Here is a 24698-nt window from a genome sequence, read left to right as displayed (position 1 = left end):
AGTTTAAATACGAAAGATTATTCAAAGAATCTTCAGCAGCTCTAAAAAACATTCCTAACCTCAACAAATTTGGGTGCATGAAACTGCCCCAAATTTGGGAGACTTTCATTATGAGAACTTCAGCCCAACTGCCAAGACTACCAAATTAGCCTGCAAGAGGGCACCATTAGGACTTTAGGAACAATATTAGTTTCTTGCTTTCTTCCTCATTTGCTTTGTGTTAGTTCCTGAGTGCACATACCATATCTTTATGTTCCTGAAGATGGCAATGTGATGTTGCCGAAATATAGAAATGATTCATTAAAGTTACCTTTAATTAATATACTTCATTTGCGTTGTTAATTCCGTAAACTAATTACCAGTTATCCATAATAAAATGTCGAGGGAATTATTTTCGTTATAACAGAACATTTAACAACATTGGAAGGAAAGATTTCAAGTTACTTCCTTTCCTTAAATACACACAATTATGACTTGATACGAAATCCATTTGGCACAGTTAATACATAGAGTTGAATTTTCGTTACAAGAAGAAGAAGAATTAGTTTCCTTGTCAACGGATCGTACTGTAAAAATTAAATTCTCTGAAATAACTCTTGAAGAATTTTGGATTTTTGTCCAAGCTGAATACCCAGCTCTCTCCACAAGGGCACTGAAAATTTTGTTACAGTTTTCAATATCATATTTGTCTGAGCTCATTTTTCTCAATACTGACCTATATAAAAACTAAAAAGCATGAAAGACTTACTAATATAGACAAAGTGATGTGGATAGCTATATCCCATATTAGACCTGATATTGCTGAAATGTCAAAAGCCGACAAGCTCAAGTATCACATTAAAATAAGTTCCATTTTTATAAAAGGCAAGTCCATGCATATTTTTATTGTTAGTTTTATGACCCTAATGCTTTTGGTGTTCCTCAAATTTTTCTTATAATCAAAAGTGTTCCATGACTTCGAAATGGTTAAGAACCACTGCTTTAGAGATAGGCCGATTAGACTAATAGTCCTTGTGTTTGATATATTAGAAACAGTTAGGCTACTTCTCTTCTCTGAACATATTATGTTCATCTTTAAAAAATACCTTTCCACTTCTGCTGAACTTACAGCAATTGTTCTGACAATATTTTTAGCTCTTTGAACACTTTCAGGAATTGCATAATTCTGGGAATTTTTTAAAAAGTTTTCCATGAAATCTCGATAATCATTAATATCCATTTGGTAATTAAAAATGTCATTAAATATTAGCAATTGTTCTTTAGCTGCCTTGTATGAAACTAGTACTTCTTCAATATTCAAGTAATCTGGCTCCAAAAAATTGAGAAATTGTAATTTATTCCTATCTTGAAATTGGCTGCAACTTGCTTTTAAATGTTCACAATCCATTAATCTTTTTTTCAAATTCATTACAATGTTTTCTAAAAGTCTTTCCCAAGGAAGCCCGAGAAATCTATGATTTTCTACAAATTTTATATTTTTGAAGGTTTCTGAAGTAACTAATTCATTAACTTTTTTTTCATATGGACCTTTTACCTTTCCAAGCATTCGAAATGCTTTAATAGTCTTATCATGAGTTTTTCAGCCTTTATTATGTCTATATTTCTTGCTTGCAGTGCATTTGAAAGAAGAGAAATTTCATTTAAAATATCAATCATCAATGCCAAATCAGTTATAAAATATATATTTTCAAGATGGGCAGCCATACCCAAGTACTTTTCATTTGAATAAAAATAGTGATGTAGAGGTGGATAAGTGCACCACACAGGCAGCCCATCTTGGTCCCAAAACTCTACCAATCTTTATAATTTCAATTCCAACTCGTTCAGAATATATATTTTGGAAAGTTCAATTTAGTTCTTATTGGATTGATGAAAAATAGTACAGTATATATCTTATCAATAAATATTTTAAAATGATTTACTTGCTTTATTTCCTTTATTGAATCATCTAAAACAAGATGGAGGTGATGGTTTAAACCGGGGTTCCCAACCTTTTTGTTGCCTAGATCACATGCTAAAATACCGATAGGGCAACGGGCACCATCTATTTTTTCAAGCAAATTTTTTGAATTCGTTTGTTAAATGAATACATACAAAGTTTACATTATAATCAAATGTTTTATTACTTAAAAGTTTACATTATATAAAAATTTATATATGTAAGTTAGTGTGATCTTTGGCATTGCATTTCATTGGCCAGTGCTTCATAATTAGGAGAATATGATGATATTCCAGTTCATAAACTGTAATGAACAACTTCGAATGTGCATCCGCTTTACATTGTATGCGTTTAATACTAGTCACGTGTCATTAACGCATGCGTCATATAGCATGCCATGAATTGTTGCGTGATTATTTCAAACTATACGGCACACGGTTCAACAGCGGCGGGCACACACAAATTGGTCGATGGGCGCCATGGTGCCCGCAGGCATAGGGTTGGGAACCCCTGGTTTAAACAGTGCATATTATTATGTTTGGAAACTCTTCTACAATCCTGGTGCTCACTCCAGATTTTCTCCCAAGCATAACACTAGCACCATCGGAGCAAAATCCTATTAAATTTTTTTCTAGGTAGTTCTTAGTAAGCCCAACATTATTTAAACTTTCCAAATTGAATCCACGGCTTCCGAAATGGGCGATATGATAACCCTTGAAATCTATATTTCTATTGGTTCATTATGTCCTAGCTTCCTATTGGTTTTACCGATCAGGGAACACCAGCGCACTCATAATATCTCGTGGGAATTTTGGGCATAACACAAAGCTGAAACAAATGACAGCGTGTCATTTGTTATTTGAACCAAACACCCCCTTGGTTGTTTGGCACTTTTTCTCTTTACATTATACAGGGTGTTCGGGATAAATTTGACATATTTATAATTAATTATATTTTTCCGTAAGTTACATGTATTAACACACACTTCTCTTCATTTAAAAGTTTGGACCCTTCTTCATTCATATACAAGATGTCAGAAAGGATGGATAGCTGGAACCCACCTGAATCATGGAAGAGAATAACTTGTATCATGATGATTCGTGCCCGCCATCAAAATAAGGATATTACGACTGCTGCCCAATGCTCCCTGAATACAGTAAAAACAATCAGGCATGAACTAGAGACTTGCAATGGTGACTACGAGGATGTAGCAAGAAGAAAGATCCCTAGCAGACGATCTGATTGCGTTCGTACAGCAGAATTCCTCGCAAATCTGCAGGAACAGGTGTTGAAGAACCTTGGCATTGGAATTCGGGCTTTGTTCGTGGAGTTGCTAACTGTAGTCAAGCCCTGGATAACAAGGGTAGCCAATGGTAGGCCGTATGTATGGCAGCAGGATTCGGCCCCTTGCCACACCTCTGGGAAAAGTCACAAATGGTTGTCTGAAAATTTCTACGACTTCACCAGTCCAAATGTTTGGCCTCCAAACTCCCCAGACCTTAACCCCATGGATTATTTTGTATGGGGCGCAGTTGAAAAAGACACCAATCGCACTTCCAGTAATACAAAAGCCCAGTTAATGGATAATATTAAAACAGTTTTTGCGGCCCTTCCCAGGGAGACTGTAGCATCAGCTTGTTCGAGGTTCCGAAGCAGAATTGAAGCTGTGATCGATGCTAATGGTGGTTATTTTGAGTAAATCTTGTTGATAGTATTGTAATTAACTCTGCCTGTAATGTTTTTTTGTCAATTCATTAAATTTAATAGATACAAAGAAGATTTTCTTTTTCCTTACGAAACTGTCAAATTTATCCCGAACACCCTGTATGTTTGTTTACTGAAGTAACAAACGCGAGGGAATAAAAATGTAGTATTTCATCAAAGGTATAACAAGTTTTATGAAATGAATAAATAAATATTACAAGCATAGTTCCGTCTAATTTTTTTCACCTATGGATGGAATGAACATTACTACGGGCACTTAGAATAAGCTGTTGTGAAGATGAATTAAAAAAGAGTAAGGAATGTAAATTTGCGATTTCCACATTGGGCAGCTACCAAGGCATGCCCACCTTAAAGAGAACCCTGATTACAAGTGCCATTTAAACAACCAGTTCACCTAACTCAACAAAAAATTAAGTATCGGTCTGCCAAATCGGTGCAAACCGGCTGAATCCCACCACTGGCTAACACGCATTTTGCATCTGAAAGAAAGAGGATGTCAGGACAATATTTAGTTATTACCTACTGTGTTTGGCACTATAATAAAACTTTGCTTTACTTGCATGTATGTAGTTTAGCATCCGTAAGAGAGGATGGCATTTTTTGTTAAGCAAGGTCATTTTCATTCCCACTTTCTCTAATTACACTGTCATTAAATGTAGTATACAGAATTGCCTCAAATTCAAGGAAAGTCTGAGTTGTTTTATCTGGCATGAACAGAACATGTTAGGTGAATTTTAAACATATTTAAATTATACATATTTGGTCGTTTTATAATAGAAATACAATTTTATTAATACAGACCAGTTTACAATAAAACTTATATTAAAACCTACCAGTTTCGCCAGCAAACTGTCTGGCTTTTTAAATGTAAATGCAAATTGAAAGGAACATAAAAAACGTTGTAAACCAACTAGTAGCTAAGGTTACACATTCACATGACAGAGAGGACTTATTGTTCTTATTCATTATCACGCATGAGTGTTTGTTGTAAACGTGTAATGTGATTACTGGCTAGCTGTAGTTCAGATTGATTGAGAGAGAGAGAGGATCAGGTTTTTCCACGAACTGTTTAGAATTACACCCTGAATTCTGTTGAGGTTTCCGCCGGTTATTGACACTATTGTGACTTCCTTAAACGCCTTGAAAAAGCCAGACAGTTTGCTGGCGAAACTGGTAGGTTTTAATATAAGTTTTATTGTAAACTGGTCTGTATGAATAAAATTGTATTTCTATGAATTTTAAACATGTTAAATAAATTGTGATATCAGTTAATCAATCATGTTAATTCCAACAGCGTGTTATTCGAAACTGAGTAAAGTGAGAGATACCTGTATACAAAACTTAAGTACAGATCCATGTTATTATATGTCCAGAATTTCTGAACTATTTCTCATAAAGTGAAAATCTGATCCTTACATTCTTACTTAGCCAGAACCAATTATTCTTTTCCAAATTTTTCTTCCACCATTTCTCTTAGTCTCTTCTCAAGAAGGCTTTCAGAAATCTTATATGGAAGACCTAGTAAAGAAATTTCTCTGTAATTCTCACATTCAGTTTTATTTCCCTTTTTATATATGGATTTTTAAATATTTTCATTTTTAGAGATCACAGATTTTCTTGGCATGAACCAAATGTTCTATTCTAAATTTCTCTTCCACATTCTTAGCCTCTTCTCAAGAATGCTTGCAGAAATCTTATGTGAAGCAGATGAATTGCTCTGTAATTCTCACATTCAGTCTTATTTCTCTTTTTAGAGACAGAAAATCTGAGTTATACTTCAATCATCAGTAGTTCAACTTCTGAATCATGCATTGTTTCCCTGTTCCATTCTTTTATACCTGATATAGCTCAGAATTTTGAATATGATCACCTCAAGAAGAAAAAAAAACTGGGATGAGAATAATGAAGCAGCAATCAAAAGGTAAGAAAGATGCATATAAACAATGGATAAATAGAAAGTCACCAAGAGCAAAAATTAATTCTAAACACAAATGAGCGATAATAATTAAATAAATAAAATGGAGAAACATAAGATCCCTTCATAGCAAAATTGAAACAAGATCTTACAGTGAAGAGACCAAATATATACAAAATTTTAAGAAATATAAGAAGGTAAAAGTTAAACTTGAAATAATCATCATGACCATTGATTTCCTGATATGTACCCTCAAGGGGATGTTCAAGGCTACTATGACAGCACCACATGATTAAGTTTACATTATTAATAATCTCCTATCAACAATTTTCCTCCAAATTAGTCTATTACTTGTGAGCACTCCAATACTGTCATATCTAACATTTCATCTAAGGTCCTTCTGACTGAATCAATCCACTTAAACACTGGTCTTCCTCTGAGACTTTTTCCTGCCCTCTTGGCATCAAACACCTGTTTCACTAATGTCTCCTCTCCCATTTTATTTAAGCAACCATACTAACTTAGACTAGCACTATTCACACATTCTTCCATGCAAGCAATGTCATGTTCCTTCCTAATAACTTCATTTTTAATATGATAGTGCAACTGATGCCATCTGCTCAGGCCCCTAATTTTTATAAGAAGTCTCATATCAGTGGTCTCTAATCTTTGATCAAGTGTTTCATTTTTAACTCAACTCTCAAAGTTAATGTTGTTGATCTTAGCTCTTTAACTTTATGCGGTGATGTTATAATTCTGAATAAATCCAGCATAAGTCTGCAAGATTCCCAACTAAATTGAATAACTGATGTAATAGGTTTGGTATGAAACTCAGAAATAAAAAGACAAAGACAATGAAAAGTCAGAAACACTGGAAACCTCAACTGTATCCTGAATTTGAACCTACAAAACAAGTAAAACATTTCAGCTATTTAGGCACAATTGTTAGTGAAGATGACAGAGTAAATATGGAAATAGATAAAAGAATTAGTAAAACTGGTATGGTAGAAAGTCAACTGAATAAATTTATATGGAATAAGAGAGAAATTAGTCAGAACACTAAATTAGGTGTATACAAGACAGTGTTCAAAGCAATTTTAACTTATAGATCCAAGATCAGGGTTAGAAAAAAAAAGCTTGATCAAAGACTAGAGATCTCTGATATGTGAGTTCTGAGAAAGATCAGTAGAGTGAATAGATGGCATCAGTGGCAGTATCACATTAAAAATGAAGATATTAGGAAAGAACTCGCTATTGTTAGTTCAAGAATGTGTTAGTAGAGTTCTCAGATGCTATGGCCACTTAAACAGAATGGGAAAGGAAAGATTAGCAAAAGAGATGTTTTTTCTTGGTCTTCCTCTGGGTCAGGAAAAAGACCCAGAGGAAGACCAAGGTGTAGTTGGATTGAGACAGTAAAAAGACAGAAATATAAGATCTGATAATATTGGAGCCTTGACATATAACAGATTAATTTGGGGGAAAACTACTGATCAGAAGTTATTAATAGTGTAACTTTTTCATGTAGTACTATCATAACTTACTTTAATCTTTCCTATAAGGCCTTATCAACCAACTCTTCTTATTTAGAGTACTCGAGGGCCATGGGGTCTTTTCATTTCTGGCCTTACAACTATGCCCTCTCTATAAACCTTACTATAATTCTTCTATAATCTACTCTTTCCCCTTCAATATACCCTATTCCTCCTATGGGTTTAAATTCGGAAGAAGGCTAGTTCAGAAGCCTTAAGATAGCAGCCCTACCACTGAACTATTCCATCGTCAGGCTAGTCCCCTGACATGGAGAACATAATCCTACTTGTAAGCTGACAGAAAAAGATAATCGGACTGAATCTATGGGAAACAACCCTGGAATGGAAAAGGTAAAACAAAATGGAAACGACAAAATATAATGCACATAGCAAACTGGAATGTAAGAGGAATAGCATATAAAGAAATAGAATTAGACCAGTTATTAAATGAAAGAAATTTTAAAATAGCAGTAATCACTGAAACAAAAAAGAAATTAAAAGGAACTATGAGAACTGAAAATTTTAATGTGATATACAGTGGACTCTACAGAGACCAAAGAGCACAAGCAGGAGTCATGATTTGGATTCATAACTCCCTTTCAAAACAGTTAAAACATTATAAATTATGGAATGAAAGAATAATAGAAGCTAGAATAAAAATAGACAGAGGCTATTTAACAATAATTGGTCTATATGTCCCAGAAGAAGGTACCACCTTAACCCAGTCCTGAAGATACTTTCAGGCGCAAACTTTGTTTGCTCACACTTGGATAAAGGATTAAACTAAATTTATTATACTCTAACCAAGTGGAAAATAAACTTTCAACATCTTTCTCTAAATCCAGAGTAATTTATTAAAAAAGGGTGGCACACCAATTGGCAATTCCTATAGGTGGAGATGACCTGCAAATGCTTCTGCCTGATATCTCGACTTGGGCCTGGCTCCCACTGAAGAGACCTCAATAAAGGTCGAAACCGGTCTGGGTAGTGGCCCTTCCCTTAATGCATAACAATAGACATATCCGCAAGGAGATGTGTTTTGCATTATAGGAGATACTAGGATAGGAGTGTTGGTAGCTTGCTCCACCTTTGCAACGAGTTGCCCTGGTGTGTACCACCTTAACCCAGTCCTGAAGATACTTTCAGGCGCAAACTTTGTTTGCTCACACTTGGATAAAGGATTAAACTAAATTTATTATACTCTAACCAAGTGGAAAATAAACTTTCAACATCTTTCTCTAAATCCAGAGTAATTTATTAAAAAAGGGTGGCACACCAATTGGCAATTCCTATAGGTGGAGATGACCTGCAAATGCTTCTGCCTGATATCTCGACTTGGGCCTGGCTCCCACTGAAGAGACCTCAATAAAGGTCGAAACCGGTCTGGGTAGTGGCCCTTCCCTTAATGCATAACAATAGACATATCCGCAAGGAGATGTGTTTTGCATTATAGGAGATACTAGGATAGGAGTGTTGGTCGCTTGCTCCACCTTTGCAACGAGTTGCCCTGGTGTGTACCACCTTAACCCAGTCCTGAAGATACTTTCAGGCGCAAACTTTGTTTGCTCACACTTGGATAAAGGATTAAACTAAATTTATTATTAGAAGGAAGAGAACAGGATAATATTGATTTTTATAATCAGCTACAAAACATATATGATAAAATAAATAAAAATGATTACATAATTTTAGCAGGAGACTTAAATGCAAGAATTGGAAACACGAAAATTAATAATAATATAGGAATACATGGAGAACACACTCTAAACAGAAATGGTAAAAAATTGATTGACTTTGTAGTTTATAATAACCTAAAAATAATGAATTCCTTCTATAAACATAAAGACATACATAAATATACTTGGGCAGCAAGAGGATGGAAATCAATATTAGATTACTTCATATTAAATGAAAAGACATCAAAATTTTCACTAGATGTTAGAATTCACAGAGGATATGAAATAAGCAGTGACCACTTCCTTGTTAAAATAAAATTAAGATTACCACCTAAATGGCTACAAGTAACAAGAACAGAAAGAAAAATTGAAACATTTGTTTATAAAACTAGACTACTGAATGACACAAATGTACAATGGCTATATGAACAAAGAATTAACCAATATCTAGATAAAATAAAACAAAATGAAGAAATAGAAATAGAATGGCTTAATATAAAAACGATACTAAATGCAACAGCAAATGAAAGCTTAGGAAAGACCAAAAAATTCAATAAAAGAAAAAAAACTGAAGATCTGGGATGATACAATCAAAGAAATAATCAAAAAGAAAAAAGAAGCCTATCACAAACGGTTAAGCAGTAAAAGATTAGAAGATGAAATAGAATATAAAAGAATAAGAGCCATAGCTAAAAGAGAAGTCAGAAAAAGACAGAGAATCATGGAATAAATTTGTTTCTAATTTAGAACATGATTTATATAAAATAAGACCCAATGTATATAAGATTTTGAAACACTTAAATGCAGATACCAAAGAAAACATAAAATTAAACACTGAATTGAAATTAGAAGAATTTCTAAATTACTACACAGAACTGTTATGTTGAAGGTTTAATGGATTTTTTTACAACACTCAAAAAGAATTAAATTAGAATTTAATGCTTCCTATATTTCGTCCTAGTCACTAGGACATCTACGGGGATTACATAAACAATTAATGTAACATGCACACAAAAACTTACAATACTAAGCCCAACCACGTGGGTGACACTAAAGTCCTATCTAGGTGGAGCGCCCTCTAAGGGCGGTAGTAGGTGGCCTGGAATGTAAGGTGGGACCTCTGGTGATGAGTGTTTCCCAAATCTTCGGAAGCTTAATGCAATAATATTTGTTAAGATTTGGTTGGTTTCTGAGAGCTGCTGCTGCTTCTAAGAAAAGTCTCTCTTTCTTGAATTTGCTGTGGTGGAGCATGGTGGTTTTCTTCCATGATACTCTGTGGGTGGTGTCCAAAACATGGTCAGCCAAGCCTGAATGGCCATAGTTGTGTTTAACGATGTACGACTTGTGTTCCTCCAGGCGGATGGATGCTGATCTGCCTGTCTGTCCAAAGTACGCAAGCTTACAGGAACAGGGTACTTTGTAAACTCCAGGCAGAGAGAGAGGAGGGAGCTGATCTTTCGTAGAACGGATAAGGGTAGCAAGTTTGCGGTAGGGCTTATATGCTGTGTGTAGGTTATACTTTTTTAGTATCTTGGCTATTTTTTCAGAGGTGCCTCGGATGTAGGGTATGGTGATGGCATTTTTAAAATCTTGTTGACGAGAGGGATGAGGAATGGGGGAGGAATTGATTATTTTTTTGATACTGTGTTTGCTGTAGCCATTGGAGAGGAAAGTTCTGTGTATGTGGTTAAGCTCAGTAGTGAGGGCGGTTCCACTGGAACAAAGATTGTGGGCTCTCTTGGTAAGGGTTTTAATGATGACATATTGTTATGAGGGGTGGTGGTGGGAGAGTTTGTGAATGTATCTGCCTGTGTGTATGGGTTTTCTGTATACAGTGAAGGCAAGTGTATCATTAGGCAGGCACGTGACTAGGGTGTCTAGGAAGGGTAAACAACTGTTCTTTTCCTTTTCCATAGTAGACTGGATTCTTGGATGTAGGCTATTGAGATGACCGAGGAAGGAGTCTAACGTGTCTGGGCCATGAGGCCAAATGGAGAACACATCATCTACATATCTTAGCCAGATAGAAGGTTTGAGTGGGGCTGAGTCTATGGCTCGTTTTTCGAAATCTTCCATATGGAAATTGGCAAGGGGGGTGAGAGGGGGGAACCCATGGCGGTTCCTTCTATCTGCTTGTAGATTTTGTTATTCCAAGAGAAATACCCAGAGTTGATGGCAAAGGAAAAGAGATCTAAGATGTCAGAGGGGAAAACGTTTTCTAAGAGAGATAAAGTGTCAGTTAAGGGAATATTGGTAAACAAAGAGGAGATATCAAAGCTTACTAATATGTCTGTATTGTTCAAGGTTAAATTTTCTGTGAGGGCTTTAAAGTGGGTCGAGTTTTTTATATAGGAAGCTGAATTTCCGGTGAGGGGGGACAAAGAGTTGGCCAGCTGTTTAGACAGTCTGTAACAAGGTGCATTGGTAGCATCTACTATAGGTCTGAGTGGGGAATTGGGTTTGTGGATTTTTGGTAAACCGTATATTCGGGGGGGACGGGAGCGGAAAGGTTTAAGTTTTTTCGTGACTTCAGGGGGCCAGGAGGTTACTTTTTTAAGTAAGATTTTTAATTTCTTAACTTGTGTTTTTGTGGGGTCGTGTTCTAGCGGGATGTAGGTAGCGTGATCGCGGAGGATAATGTTCATTTTACGATTGTATTCGCTTGTATTAAGAACAACTGTGGCATTACCCTTATCCGCTCTGGTGATGACGATACTTTTTTCTTTGCATAGTTTCTGGAGAGCCATGCGTTGGGCATAAGATAAGTTACTTTTAGGAGGCGAAGAGTGAGCGAGGATGTTGGCTACGTCAAGTCTGATGTTGTTGGCTACCTCCGACGATAAGCGGCCGATCCCCCGTTCGATGCTAACCATTACATCGAGCACCAGCACTTCTTTCGGGGCGACGGCAAAATTACGGCCGAGGCCAAGGGTGCTGACAACATCCTCATTGAGCCTTTTGGAAGAGAGGTTTATTACTGTCTGGAGCGGTTGAATTTGTGGTTATGGTTTGTCTTTAACCAGGTTGCTGTATTTCTTGACGTGTTTGTTTTTTATTTTTTGAAATTCTCTCTGTACGGAAGTTTCCGAAATGTCAGAGAGAATCGACCAAAGTTCAGGGTTAAGAACTGTGGAGAGCTCTGACTGTAAGGAGCCAATGGCGGCGTTCGTCACTGCGAGGGCAGCAACTCTTTTTAATATCTACTTAAATGAAATAATAATAAAATGGAATAAAAATTTACATCACGGAATTAAACTTTCTCCTACAGTTAACTTAAACGCTCTCCTTTTTGCCGACAACCAAATAATAATTACAAATTCTGAAGATAACTTACAGAAAGCTATTTTAGATCTAAATGAGATATCCAAAGATTATGGTATGATAATATCAACAGAAAAATCAAAAACTATGGCCTTTAAATGACAAGATCCAGCAAGAACTAAAATAGTAATAGATAACAAGATCTTAGAACAGGTGAATTCATTTAACTACCTAGGATGTATGATCACATATGAAAATTAAAAAAAAAAATAAACGTAAAAATTGCAAAATATTTAAAAATAACAGGTGTAATTAACTCTATATTTAAACCAAACCTAGTTCAAAAACAAACCAGGCTAAAAGTATACAATACATTAGCCCTACCAGTCTTTATGTATGGAAGCAAAATCTGGACAATAAAACAAAAAGAGAAACAGAGATTAACAACAGCAGAAATGAAGTTTATGAGAAAAACTGCAAAATATACCCTATTTGATCACAAAAGAAATGAAGATATTATGAAAGAATTAAACCAAGAACCAGTAATATAAAAAATTAAAAAATATAAACATAAATGGATGGAACATGTTCAAAGAATGAAAACAGAAAGATTACCAAAACAAGCCTTAAAGTACAAGCCATTAGGAAAAAGAAAACCAGGATGTCCTCTTCAACGATGACTTCTAAGGCAGGAACAGGGACAGCATCATCATGCGTATCCTTGATACGCATGATGATGATGACTATCATAATTATCCTGTATACCCCCTGAGAGAACATATCAAGAATGTGATGATGAAAGTTATGGAAATACCTCTACTCTATGGAAGTGACCACAAAAATTGCATATGGAAGTGACCACAAAAAAAAAAATAATAAATAATAATAATAGAAACTGGAGAAGTGACATTCTTCCTAGAAAGGACAGCAGGCTATACTGATAGTCTCTAGGGGAGAAAAGAAAAAAAAAAAGAAAAAAAAAACACAAATGTGTAAAGAAATAAAAATAGACTCAAGTATGAGATAAAATATGTGAATATAGGAAAGGGGGAGGGGGGGAAAAAAACAGCCAATGGACAATTCAAGACTACTCAAAAAGATACTTAGATATTACCCAGCTAGAGAATACAAGCCCAAGACAACAGTGAAAAGGTGGAATGAGGCTGGAACAGGCAACTGGCTAAAACTTTTATGATGAACTTTTATATCATCATCAGGTTTAAATCCCTGAAAAGTATTTAGTGGTGATGATAATAATTATATAACATTTTTTTACTAAAATAAAGAGCCAAAAGGCTTCACTTCGGCGATGCAAAATTATATAAATTAAGTGGATATTAAATATAACATCATTTCAAAGCCAAATACAGAAACTATAAAAGTTTCATGCAAAAATTGACCAGAGAGCTTGCAGAAATACACTCACAGCCATACTACGAGTTGCCCTAGCCGAACCTAATAGGAAGCACGCATGCTCAAAGTGCCCGTATAATCGCCTCCTATTGGTCCATTTTGTTAAGGTTTCACTGATCACACAACTGTTTCAAAGCCGAATACAGAAACTATAAAAGTTTTGTGCGAAAATTGACCAGAGGCTTGCGGGAATACACTCTCTACCATACTACGAGTTGCTCTAGCCAAACCTAATAGGAAGTACACATGTTCAAAGCACCCGTATATTGGTCTATTTTGATAAGATTTCACTGCTCTGGCAGCAGTTTCAAATGATGTTGAATTTAATATCCACTTATTTTATATACTTTTGCATCGCCGAAGTGAAGCCTTTTGGCTCTTTATTTTAGTAAATACTTTACGCACTGACCAAGAGTTCGCTTACGGAAAATATACCTCTTCGATGCTTCGTTTCCTTAGTACTGAGAGTTTTTGCTCTATTAGGTTTCTGCCTGATCTCTGACGAAAACCAATGAGTTTGAAACAGCTGTCAGGTCAGTGAAACCTTATCAAAATGGACCAATAGGAGGCGAATATATGGGCGCTTTGAGCGCATGCGTACTTCCTATTAGGTTTGGCTAAGGCAACTCGTAGTAAAGTGGCCAGTGTATTCCTTCAAGCTCTCTGGTCAATTTTCGAACAAAACTTTTATAGTTTCTGTATTCAGCTTTGAAATGATGCTGGATTATATAAAAGTCCCTAAAAGTTTTAGAATCAAAGATTGCACTGTATAAATGGATGAACTATATATTCTTTCATTCATGATAAAAAATGGAACACTATTTAGTACATTTTATATAATATTTATGTAACAGCAATTCATTAGAAATTATTACAGTGACTTTCATTATAGCAAACAGTTTTGAGTGTGTTATTATACAAGCTCAATACAACAAATTACCAAAAAATCCCAACTAAATCTAATATGTGCAATGCTATGTTTGCTACAGTGGACAGCAAAGTGGCCAGTGTAGTAAATTATTTCTGTGGTCTTTGCATGTGTGCTATAGCGAGACCAGAGTGTCTCTGCTTTCAATAAAAATGAAGTTCATTATCCGATGCACAGCAAAGTTTCTTTTGTCTGCTCTAAAATAATGAATATGCTATAAATGTTATGGATTATAAAAAAAAAGACTGACATGTAACTATGTTACACGTAAGAACTATAACATGGTTGTCCATGTAAGATGGGTTGAGTTCTCTAATTAGGGGTTTTAGGCAATTAAAGCAGCTGGCTTGTCATTTCTCTGCTGCATCCCCTTAAGGCAAGTATTTTATGTCTGTAGATATGATATGCTTATTCATGTGGACTGGTTTGCCTGTTTTGAGAGAACAAAAACCAGTTTCTGAGAGGAAAACCGTCCATATAAGACTAGCAAATTCACCTTTAATTGAAAAGTCCTGCTAAAGATCCTTTGCATCATTTGATGGGATTTGAACCCAGGTATTACCAACCAAGAGGCTACATTGAAACCAAATGAGCTACAGAGGCTTGAAGAGCCTTTAGACTGAGGTAAAATTTATATTAAAAATCATCATCCATGACAAATTAGATCCAGACCACAGTCTTCCAAGCTATAGATTATCACAGCATGAATTAGGTACAAAAAGAGATCTGGTATATTAAATAAAACTGAAAAATGCATAAGTTATGAATATAAACTACACCTGATGTTATCCATGTTCCAGCTGCCTTTTCGGAAAGCAATTCAGTATTCCTTATAGTTAATCGTTCTACAGTTTCCTGCAATGCTTTGATTCGAGTTCTCAATGTGTTATTTTCAGTCTGAAGCATAGTATTTTCATGAAACATATCATTTATTTGTTCTGAGCCATCTGCACCTAGGAGTCTTTTACCCTGTGAAAAATAAAAAATTCATAAAAGTAATGAAAAAAAAAACTTATTTGTTTTTAGAAACTTTAGGACATAGTGAACAATTTATATAATAACTAAATAAGCAGCTAATCATATACACACAGAAAGAGAAATAATATATGATGGAAATGAATCAAAGAAAAAGCAGGTGAATAGTAGTTTCTGTCCTTGAGCCAATCACAATAAACTAAGGTGGGCCTACAGATGACATAGACTGGCAGTTTGATCAAAGGATAACAGTTGCTGGTACTGTGTGTCAGAGTGTCTAGTTATGTACTTAGTGATAAAAAAAATAAATAATAATAAATGATAAATAATAATTAATAGAATGTAATAATTTTAAAAAATTATTACACTCTATGTATTAAATGAGCCTCCATAGCTCAGTCAGTATAGACAAAACTCTCTGGCCAGAAAGACCTCTGTTTGATTCCCATCCAAGACGTGAGGAACCTTTATCTGGTCTCTTTCGACTAAAGTTGAGTTAACGGTCTCATATGGAGGTAGGGTTTTTTCCCGGTTTTTCATCCCCCAGAACAAGCAAACTGGTCCTGTGAATACGAACATAGGACACACCGGGAGACATAGGGCTAACACCTTATCCTCAAAGCAGTCGCAGTTTCAAATCGTAATAGACCATGTCTAATACAAACGTAACAGGTCACTAGACTACAGGAAAGGAGGAGGAGGATGTATTACATAGATTGTTACAGAAAATTGATGATGATAAGCAGTTTGGAAGATAATGGCAGATAGAGAGTTAAGTTCAGATTGCTTTGCAAAAGCAGACAAAATAGTTCAAAGGATCACTTGGTTATTCTTCTTTAAAAAGCTTAAAATGACCAAATCAAACTACACAGATCTGGTTGTTAGGTTTATTGTGGATGAGGATGTAAAGTGGGATCTAGGAGTAAGTAATCAGAACAATGGCTAGTCTTCATGATTCCTATGAGAATAGAATTCAGTATTTATGGGTTACAAAGTTTACATGATAGGTAAAGAACAAGGTGTGACAACTAGAAAGCGGTATAACAGTGGGCTAGCAAGGACATGACGACTAGATTTTTTTCTTGTAAAGTGGTAAATGAATGGAATGAGATGGGATGTAGACGTGGCAATAAGTGAATAAGATTAATGAACAGTATGAGAATAATGCTGTGTGAACAATGGTTATTGTGGATTTACTGCAATAAGTCTTCAGAATCCACAAACATGCCCATGTAATAGATAACAATAATAATGACAATTTTTCGGAGACATTGCTATAATTTTAACTTTAAGACAGGATTAATGCTTAAAATCTGAAAAAGTGGAAATGAATACTTATTAGTGTTCATTATTAGACAAATTAATTGAACCCAATCCTAGTAAAATTATAATAAACTACATTACTTCTGAGACTGGGGAACATGTCAAACATTTTAGTCAAGTTAAATTGTACATGGAGACTGTCTGTAGATAAATTTTATTGAGTTTAAATCTCTACTTTTGAATATATTATACTACACTTCATAACGAGAGTGAAATAAAATTTTTAAAAAAGTTAAGCAGCAAACAAATGAAATTCAAAATTCTCCATGTGAATTTTATACTGGACTTAAAGGTCATCATCACCATCAAATTCCTGACATGTTCCCTCAAGGGGTGTAGAATATGATTAGTACTACATGAAAATTTACATCATTACTAACTTCCTATCTACAATAATTTTCCTCCAAATCAATTTGTTACCTGTCAAGACTCCAACATTATCGGATTTTATATTTCTGTCTTCTAAGGCACTTTTTACTGTATAAATCCACCTATATCTTGGTCTTCCTCTGGGTCTTTTCCCTGCCAACCTGCAGAGAACATTTCTTTTGCTAATCTTTCCTCTCCCATTCTAAGTGACCACACTACCTGAGATTAGCTCTGCTAACACATTCCTGGATGCTAACAATATCAAGTTCTTTCCTAATATCCTCATTTTTAATATGATTGCCATTGATGTCATCTGTTCATGCCCCTAATCTTTCTCAGGACTCTCATATCTGCAGTCTCCAGTCTTTGGTAAAGTGTTTTACTTCTAACCCAGCTCTCAGATCCATAAGTTAAAATTGGTTTGAACACTATCTTGTATACAGCTAATTTAGTGTTTTGATTAATTTCTCTCTTATTCCATATAAATTTATTCAGTTGACTTCCTACCATACCAGCTCTGTTGATTCTGTTGTCTATTTCCATATTTAATTTACCATCTTCACTAACAACCGTGCTTAAGTAGTTGAAATGTTTTATTTGTTCTATAGGTTCTCCATTCACAATGGAGTTGATATTTACAATGCTTCTGCCTATTTTCTTTGTCTTTATCTTGTTATTGCTGACCTTCATACCATATTCTGTTACAACAGTTATTCAATTTAGTCAGGGAGCCTTGTAGACTTGCAGCAGATTTCATCTGCACAAAGCAAAGAGCTGACATTAACATCTCCAACTTTGATATCAGGTTTAATACCACTTTCCTTCATAATGCGATCCATACAGATAATGAATAAAAGAGAGGATAATGTACATCCTTGTCTGACACCAGATTTAACATTAAACCACCTTCATGTACTTCCTTCAATTCTAACTGCTGACTTACAACTCAGATAAAGACTAAGTATTGCTTGATATAATGCCCCATTGACAACCATATCACCGTAGCATTTGAATAGTTTCTCTCTTGGCACCTTGTCATATGCCTTTTCAAGATCTACAAAACTTAAATACAGATCTGTTATATTCCCATGATTTCTTCAATATCTGTGGTAAAGTGAAAATCTGATTCTGAAAGCCTCTATTTGGCCTGAATCCAGCTTGTTCTTCAGCAAGCTTCCCTTCCACAATCAACCGTTTCTCAAATGTACTTGCATAAATCTTACCAGGAACACTCAGTAAAGAAATACTTCTGTAATTTTCACATTCAGTTTTATTTAAATTTTTATATATGGATATATGAGCTCTACTCCAATCATCTGGAATTCGTCCCTCTGAACTATGCAGTGCAGCCTCTGTAAGACTTTTATAAATCCATACTTGAGCATTTCTGATCGAATATCATCTATTCCAGGCTGCCTTTCCACATTTCCATCTTTGACGGCTTTTTCTACTTCAAGTATGGATGTATTCCTGATTGCATGTCTGTTGAGTGTTTTTTACCACTGTGCTGTCATCGTCACTGCTTGTTTCATTTTGCAATTTTTCAAAGTAATTACTCCATACATCAAGAATATCTTTTTTTCTCATTTTCATGTCACCTTTATCATCTCTAATTCCTTTTACAGCACTCTTTCCTCCATTTCAGAGTTTCTTCAATGACCTCCATTTCTTGCCACCTTCTTGATATTTCTTTTCTATGTTCTTATCAAAGTCTTCTCATGACTTTTGTTTAGCTAGTTTTACACAGTGTTTAACTTTCTTACATTTCTCTCTGTATTCTCTAAGAGCACAAGCTGACTTATTCACCAGGAACTTTCAATAAGTTTTCTTCCTTTCCTTAACTGCCTCTTTAACTAAGTGTCCACAATGGAGTTCTGATTTTTCTATCCTTGCAGACAACCTCACCACATGCTTCTCTGGCTGAATCAAGTGATGTTTTCTTCAGGGCTCGGAACTAAATCTATAAGATTTGGTTTTCCTGTTCTCAAACTCTTTCATTTTTTCTTGAATAATGTTTGTGTATTTTAGTCTACAATTCATATCTGAGACCTGCTCAACTTCTATTCGCTTTAAAACTTTCTTATATGTTCTTCTTTTCAATATGAAATTCAATTTTATCCTGCTCAAAACTAAATGGTGATCACTTGCAATTTCAAATCCTCTGTACACTCTCTCTGGTGTCCTGCACCAGAGAGAAAACATCACTATCAACAATAACATAGTCAATGAGACTTTTCTTATTCCTTGCCTCTTCTCTGTGAATTTGTGCACATTTTTATGTTGGATCATGGTGTTAGTAATAACCAGTCTATGACCTGAGCAGAAATCCAACAGGTATTCGCCATTATTATTAGCTTTGCTCTTTTCTCCAAATTTTCCCAAAACATTTTTGTATGTCTGACAATCATTTCCTACTCTGCTATTTAGATCCCCAACAAGGATCAACTTTTCATTTTTTCATTGGCAGTTGCTTTCTCTAAAGCCTCAAAAAATTCCTCCACTTCTACCTTAGTAGAACCTTCTGTGGGACCATAGGCACAAACATATCCCCATTCTGATCTTTTCCCACATCATTCTACTTGAAATTGCCTGCCATTTAAAAAGATTAGCCTCGTATTTAGTGTTGAATACTACTATGGCTACTCCTTTTCCTTGACTGTCATTGCCTGAGTACAACATTTTGTATTTATTGCTCAGAAAGATCTCACCAGTTTTTGTCATTTTTGTTTGTCACCTCGATCTGGTACTAATCCAATTCCTCAGCTAGCTCCATTTCTTTGCCATTCAAGCTTTTTATGTTGATAGTACCGATCTTGAACTCTGGTGATATTGAATTGGGGATGTGTTTTAGGATTTGTTCCAGTAGTTGACTTTTTGCTGTTCACCCTGGTTCCCTGGCAAAAACAATGGAGGTCTTGTTTAACTGGACGATGCCCCAGCAGGATGAAATTCTGTCATGTTGTACCATCATTTTGTATTGTGGTTTAAGCCAATAAGAATACAATTTGGTTGGTTAAATCCCAAATTGCCATCCCATCCTTATTCATTCAATATCCAGGTAGATACCTAACAGGGTGCACCACAAGAAGGTGAGAATTGGACATTAGGTCAGAAGCCCTGGTTGGTTCTCCACATTCCTTTAAAGGCTATGTGGAGGTCTCCTCTGAGTTATACAGCTTTGAGCCTTAAGCACCCCCAGACTCAAAGGTTTGATCCCACCCACAAAAGATTGTAAACCTAATACACAATAACACTGTGGATGAGCTGAAGGATTAGATAAGAGCACCCTACTTATTGTAGGCCTATTCAGGTCTCCAATAAGTGGAGTGGTGGTGACACTGGATAATTAAATTCAAGTACTACCCAAAGACAATCAAAACAGCCATGCTTGCAGCTGGGTTTGAACCCATGGTCTACTGGATGGAAAGCAGAAGTGTTATCCAATGGTCTCCAAATTGGCATATCTTCAGAGATCAGACAGAAACTTATCTTTAACAAAGCATTACAAAGAATTCTTTTCTTTTCTAAATCAGTGAGATTTAAGGATCATTAGATCACTCAGTTTTTGGAGAGGTATCCCTGCACACTTACACGTACCTCAAGAAAGGTTTAAACTGGTCTGGGTAGTGGTGCTTCTCATAATGCATAGCATTATGCATGTCCAAAAGGGCATGTGCCTTGCATTATGGAATACTATGGCAAGATGAGTCTAGAGACATCACGGAAGACCCACATTATTATAAATGAAAATGTATTATTGAAATAATAGTGGTCCTTCCCATAATGCATAGCATTATGCACGTCCAAAAGGGCATGTGCCTTGCATTATGGAATACTATGGCAAGATGAGTCTGAAGATATCACAGAAGACCCACATTATTATAAATGAAAATGTATTATTGAAATAATAAAAAATATTTCAATAATAATTAAGAAAGGAAAGAGTAATGCAAAAATTTGGGACTGATGAAAAAAAAGAAAAAGACAATAGATTCCTTGAATTCTGCAAGACAGCAGGATTGGTGATTACTGAAACACTTTTTCACAGAGACAGTCATAAATACATATGGGCCTCATCTGATGGAAAAACTAAAAACTGTATTAGATTATACCTTAGTCAACAAAAAATGGAAAACATTATTTCAAAATGTAAAAATCTTAAAAGATATGTATTCTGATCATGAAATTCTATCAGCAAAAATAAAGATTAAATTCAAAATGATCAATAGGAAAACAAGATAAAAAAGAAATACCTCTAAGGACTTGATACCTGAAAATTAAAAGACTCCAACACAAAATGTGTTACATGAAAAAAATGGAAGCCTTAACTCTTGAAAACATACAAGAATTCTGTGAAAAAGGAAAAAAAATGCAATAAGACAAACATCAAAAAAAACAGACCTAATAATAATTATCAGAATTATACAAAACAGAATTAAAGCAACTTATGAGCCACATTTAGGAGAAGAGCAAATGGGATTTAGAAAGAAATTTAAAACTGATTAAATTTATATTCATTTTCAATTAGTTAAATTAATGTGGGAAAAAAATAGGAAATCTTTACAGATGTTTTATTGACTAGGAAGCATTTGACTCGATAACAGAAATAAAATGCTTGAAATTTTAGAACAAAAAATAAAAGGAAAAAATACTCAATGTCATCTTTCAGTACTATAAAAATAACATGCAACAATAACATTTGGAACAGTTGACTTGTGAAATACCAGTGGAAATAGGTGTCATGCAGAGATGTTTATGTTCACCATATTTGTTTAATTAACCTGTACCTGGAAGAACTAGTAAAAGAGAAAACATGGAAATAATTGTGAATGGACAAAATTTACATCATATAAAATATGCAGATGATACAGTATTATTTACAGAATAAAGAAAACTTTGAGTGCACGATTGAAAACCTACACAAAAACAGGAAAGGCTATGTAGATAAATTTTAATAAAACCAAAACAAGCAACAGGCAGAAATAGAAAAGCTCTTAACTTAGAAGTGGAAGAAAATAAAATGGAACAGGTTAAAAAATTCTAGGATAATCCACTATGACCAAACTCACAAATATATGAAAAATACATATCTCACCAAAGAACTTAAAATCAGAGTATATAGTTCAGTGGTATCCGCACAGTTCTTTATGGTGCAGAGACTTAGGTTATCAAACAGACAACAGAGCAAAGATCGACAGGTTTTGAAAAACGTGTATTTGAGAAAAATATCATGGACTGAAATGAAAACTAATCAGGAGATTAGAGAAGAATTATATTACAATATTTCAATAAAAACAAGAACCAGAGAAAAACAGTTATGGTATAGTACAGAATACCTACTAACAGGTTTCCTCAAATTCTTGAAAATGCAAGAGTAGAAGGAAAGAAACCACCAGGAAGACCTAGAAAGAAATAGACAGAAACATCTAAGTGGTCTGAACTGTTATAGAAGTTTAAATAACTTGGTTGCCAATAGTTTGGAGTGGAAAGTTACTGTTAATATGCCAGACATCACTGTAGCTGAATAACGTGTAGTTTATTGATGTGCAAATACACACCATGGGATAGAAAAGTAGAATAAAAATCGCATATAAAACTAAGTATAGGGATCTGGAAATTGAAATAGGAGCCACCAGGAACAATACCAAAGGCATTTATAAAACATCTCAAAAACTTTAACCCCCAAGATCTAATACCATCTTAACTCCATAAAACACCACTTTTAGGGATATTTCATGATGCCATTGACTAGATATCATTTTTCGATGATATCTAGTCAATTCGTAGTCTTTTGGATAATTCTGGATTGGACTCATTTGCCAGTCAAAGATTTTATTATGCCTGTTTTGTGTTTCTTGTTACTCTTTAACTGTGAACTCTGTTAGCTGAATATAGAAATAATAATTATTATTATTACACAGCATCTCCATCAAGTCCGAAGACTCATCGCAGAAGATCCAAATCAACCATCATGCACACAAACCCTATCATACCTCTCCTTGAATCCATTCACTGTCAGGGAACTCAACCAATTCTGGCAATCGATTCCACTCACTCACCACTCTCCATGCAAAAAAATCTGGTCTGCACACACCCCTAATAACACTCTTAACACAACGTACATGGATGGCAATGGTTCTCTGACTATTTGTCATATATTGAAAAATTTCACTCGCATTAATTTTATAAAACCCCTTTAATATCTTAAAAATTTTTATCATGTCCGCTCTCCTTCATCTATCAACCAAACTTTGTAACCTGCAAACTTTCAACCTATCCTCATAGGGAGTATTCCACAGATCTGTCACCATCTTGGTAAATCATTTCTGAATCCTCTTGATCACCTCCTGGTCCCCCAAGAAACCTAGGTAAAAAAAAAAATGTCTCGGCAGGACTTGTTTCATCTCTGCTACTTCCTCAAATTGAGTATGCTCTTGAATGTTACTTGCATCATTGGCACCATCACTATCCACTATACCAGTGGATAGACACGAGTTCCTCTAGTGGACAACTAGAACAAAACTTATAATGCTCTTTCTTTGGGCAGTCCAGGACAATGAGCAACACGTCACTTTCACCGAGCTACACAGACACATTATTAATAACACAAGTGCAATTATTATTAATTAAAATTATTATTAATTAAAACTGATTATTAATAATAATAATCAGTTTTAGAACTGTAAAAGTAAAACAAACCAATTACTAATTGGAACACAATTATTACCACAAATCCAAAAGCAAAAACTATTCAGTCACAGTACGCCTGCTCACAAATACATATGCCATCTTAATCTATACTTAAAAATAACATGGATTCTTAAAAAGCTTAACATAAATTACAGTTCCTTCCTACACCCTTTCAAAAAACTTATCCTAAACAGACTGTTCATAAGCTGCTACACCTACTCACTGTACTGAAGATAGTAATGATGTAAAAAGCTTCGGATCTCTATCGTTTATGAGCTCCATTTCAACAAAGTTAGCTAAAATTCTCAAGAAATTCAAATTCAGCACTTCTTTAACTCCTCTATTCAAACTCCTTTCCATACTCAGCATACCTATACCAAAACGTGACAGCCCAAAATATCATGGGATTTAACGTCTTTGATGTTACTGCAAAGTGCCCTATTTGGTCAGATGAAGAAATCCACAAATGAAAGGAAACATGAAAGACATCACATATAGCAGGACTAAAGCAAGAGTACTAATTAATCGGGTTCTTAATTCCACTCAACCTAACGAAGATTCTGTCACTCATCCAGTGATCTAGAACAAAGCAGAAAACATTTTTAGATGCTACAATGAGCCAGAGAGAAGAACTGTGGGAGCACAAATTGTTCTCAATCCAGTTCATCTTAATACTGATCATAGCTATAACCAGTGGTGAGCTATAAGGGGGTTCGCGCGAGCCCTTTGTTAAATTTTTCTCAAATTTGAGAGCCCCTTATTCTTCTTGTTTACTTTTTTATTTTTTCAAAAGAAAAAATAAAGACAATTTTTTGAAATATATTAAGCGACAAACTCATACAAACAAATTTATTTTGTTTATAAAAAAATTAGTCTATTCGGCAGTGTATAGATTATTTGGAATTATTGTTTCAACTCCTCTATAACGAATGCGCCCAAGTTTGAAAATAAAATA

The 24698-nt window shown here is 35.0% G+C and overlaps 1 protein-coding gene across 1 annotated transcript in view; it reads right to left on the bottom strand.

Annotated features, from left to right (window-relative positions):
• The window catches only part of LOC150096717 (kinesin-like protein KIF21A), a 753433-nt gene that overhangs the window by 530443 nt on the left and 198292 nt on the right, over positions 1-24698 (bottom strand). Inside the window, exon 11 of the mRNA XM_090408696.1 lies at positions 15166-15355. Within this exon, the coding sequence (XP_090264822.1) occupies positions 15166-15355 (190 nt within the window). The remainder of the gene's footprint in view (positions 1-15165; positions 15356-24698) is intronic.

Source organism: Typopeltis vanoorti, chromosome 18, assembly GCF_054136105.1.
Source record: "Typopeltis vanoorti isolate ZY-2024b chromosome 18, IOZ_Tvanoo_1.0, whole genome shotgun sequence".
NCBI classification, from domain to species: Eukaryota; Metazoa; Arthropoda; class Arachnida; order Uropygi; family Thelyphonidae; genus Typopeltis; species Typopeltis vanoorti.
The sequence above is the reverse complement of the archived record's forward strand: the minus strand, read 5'-3'. Positions and strand labels throughout refer to the sequence as shown.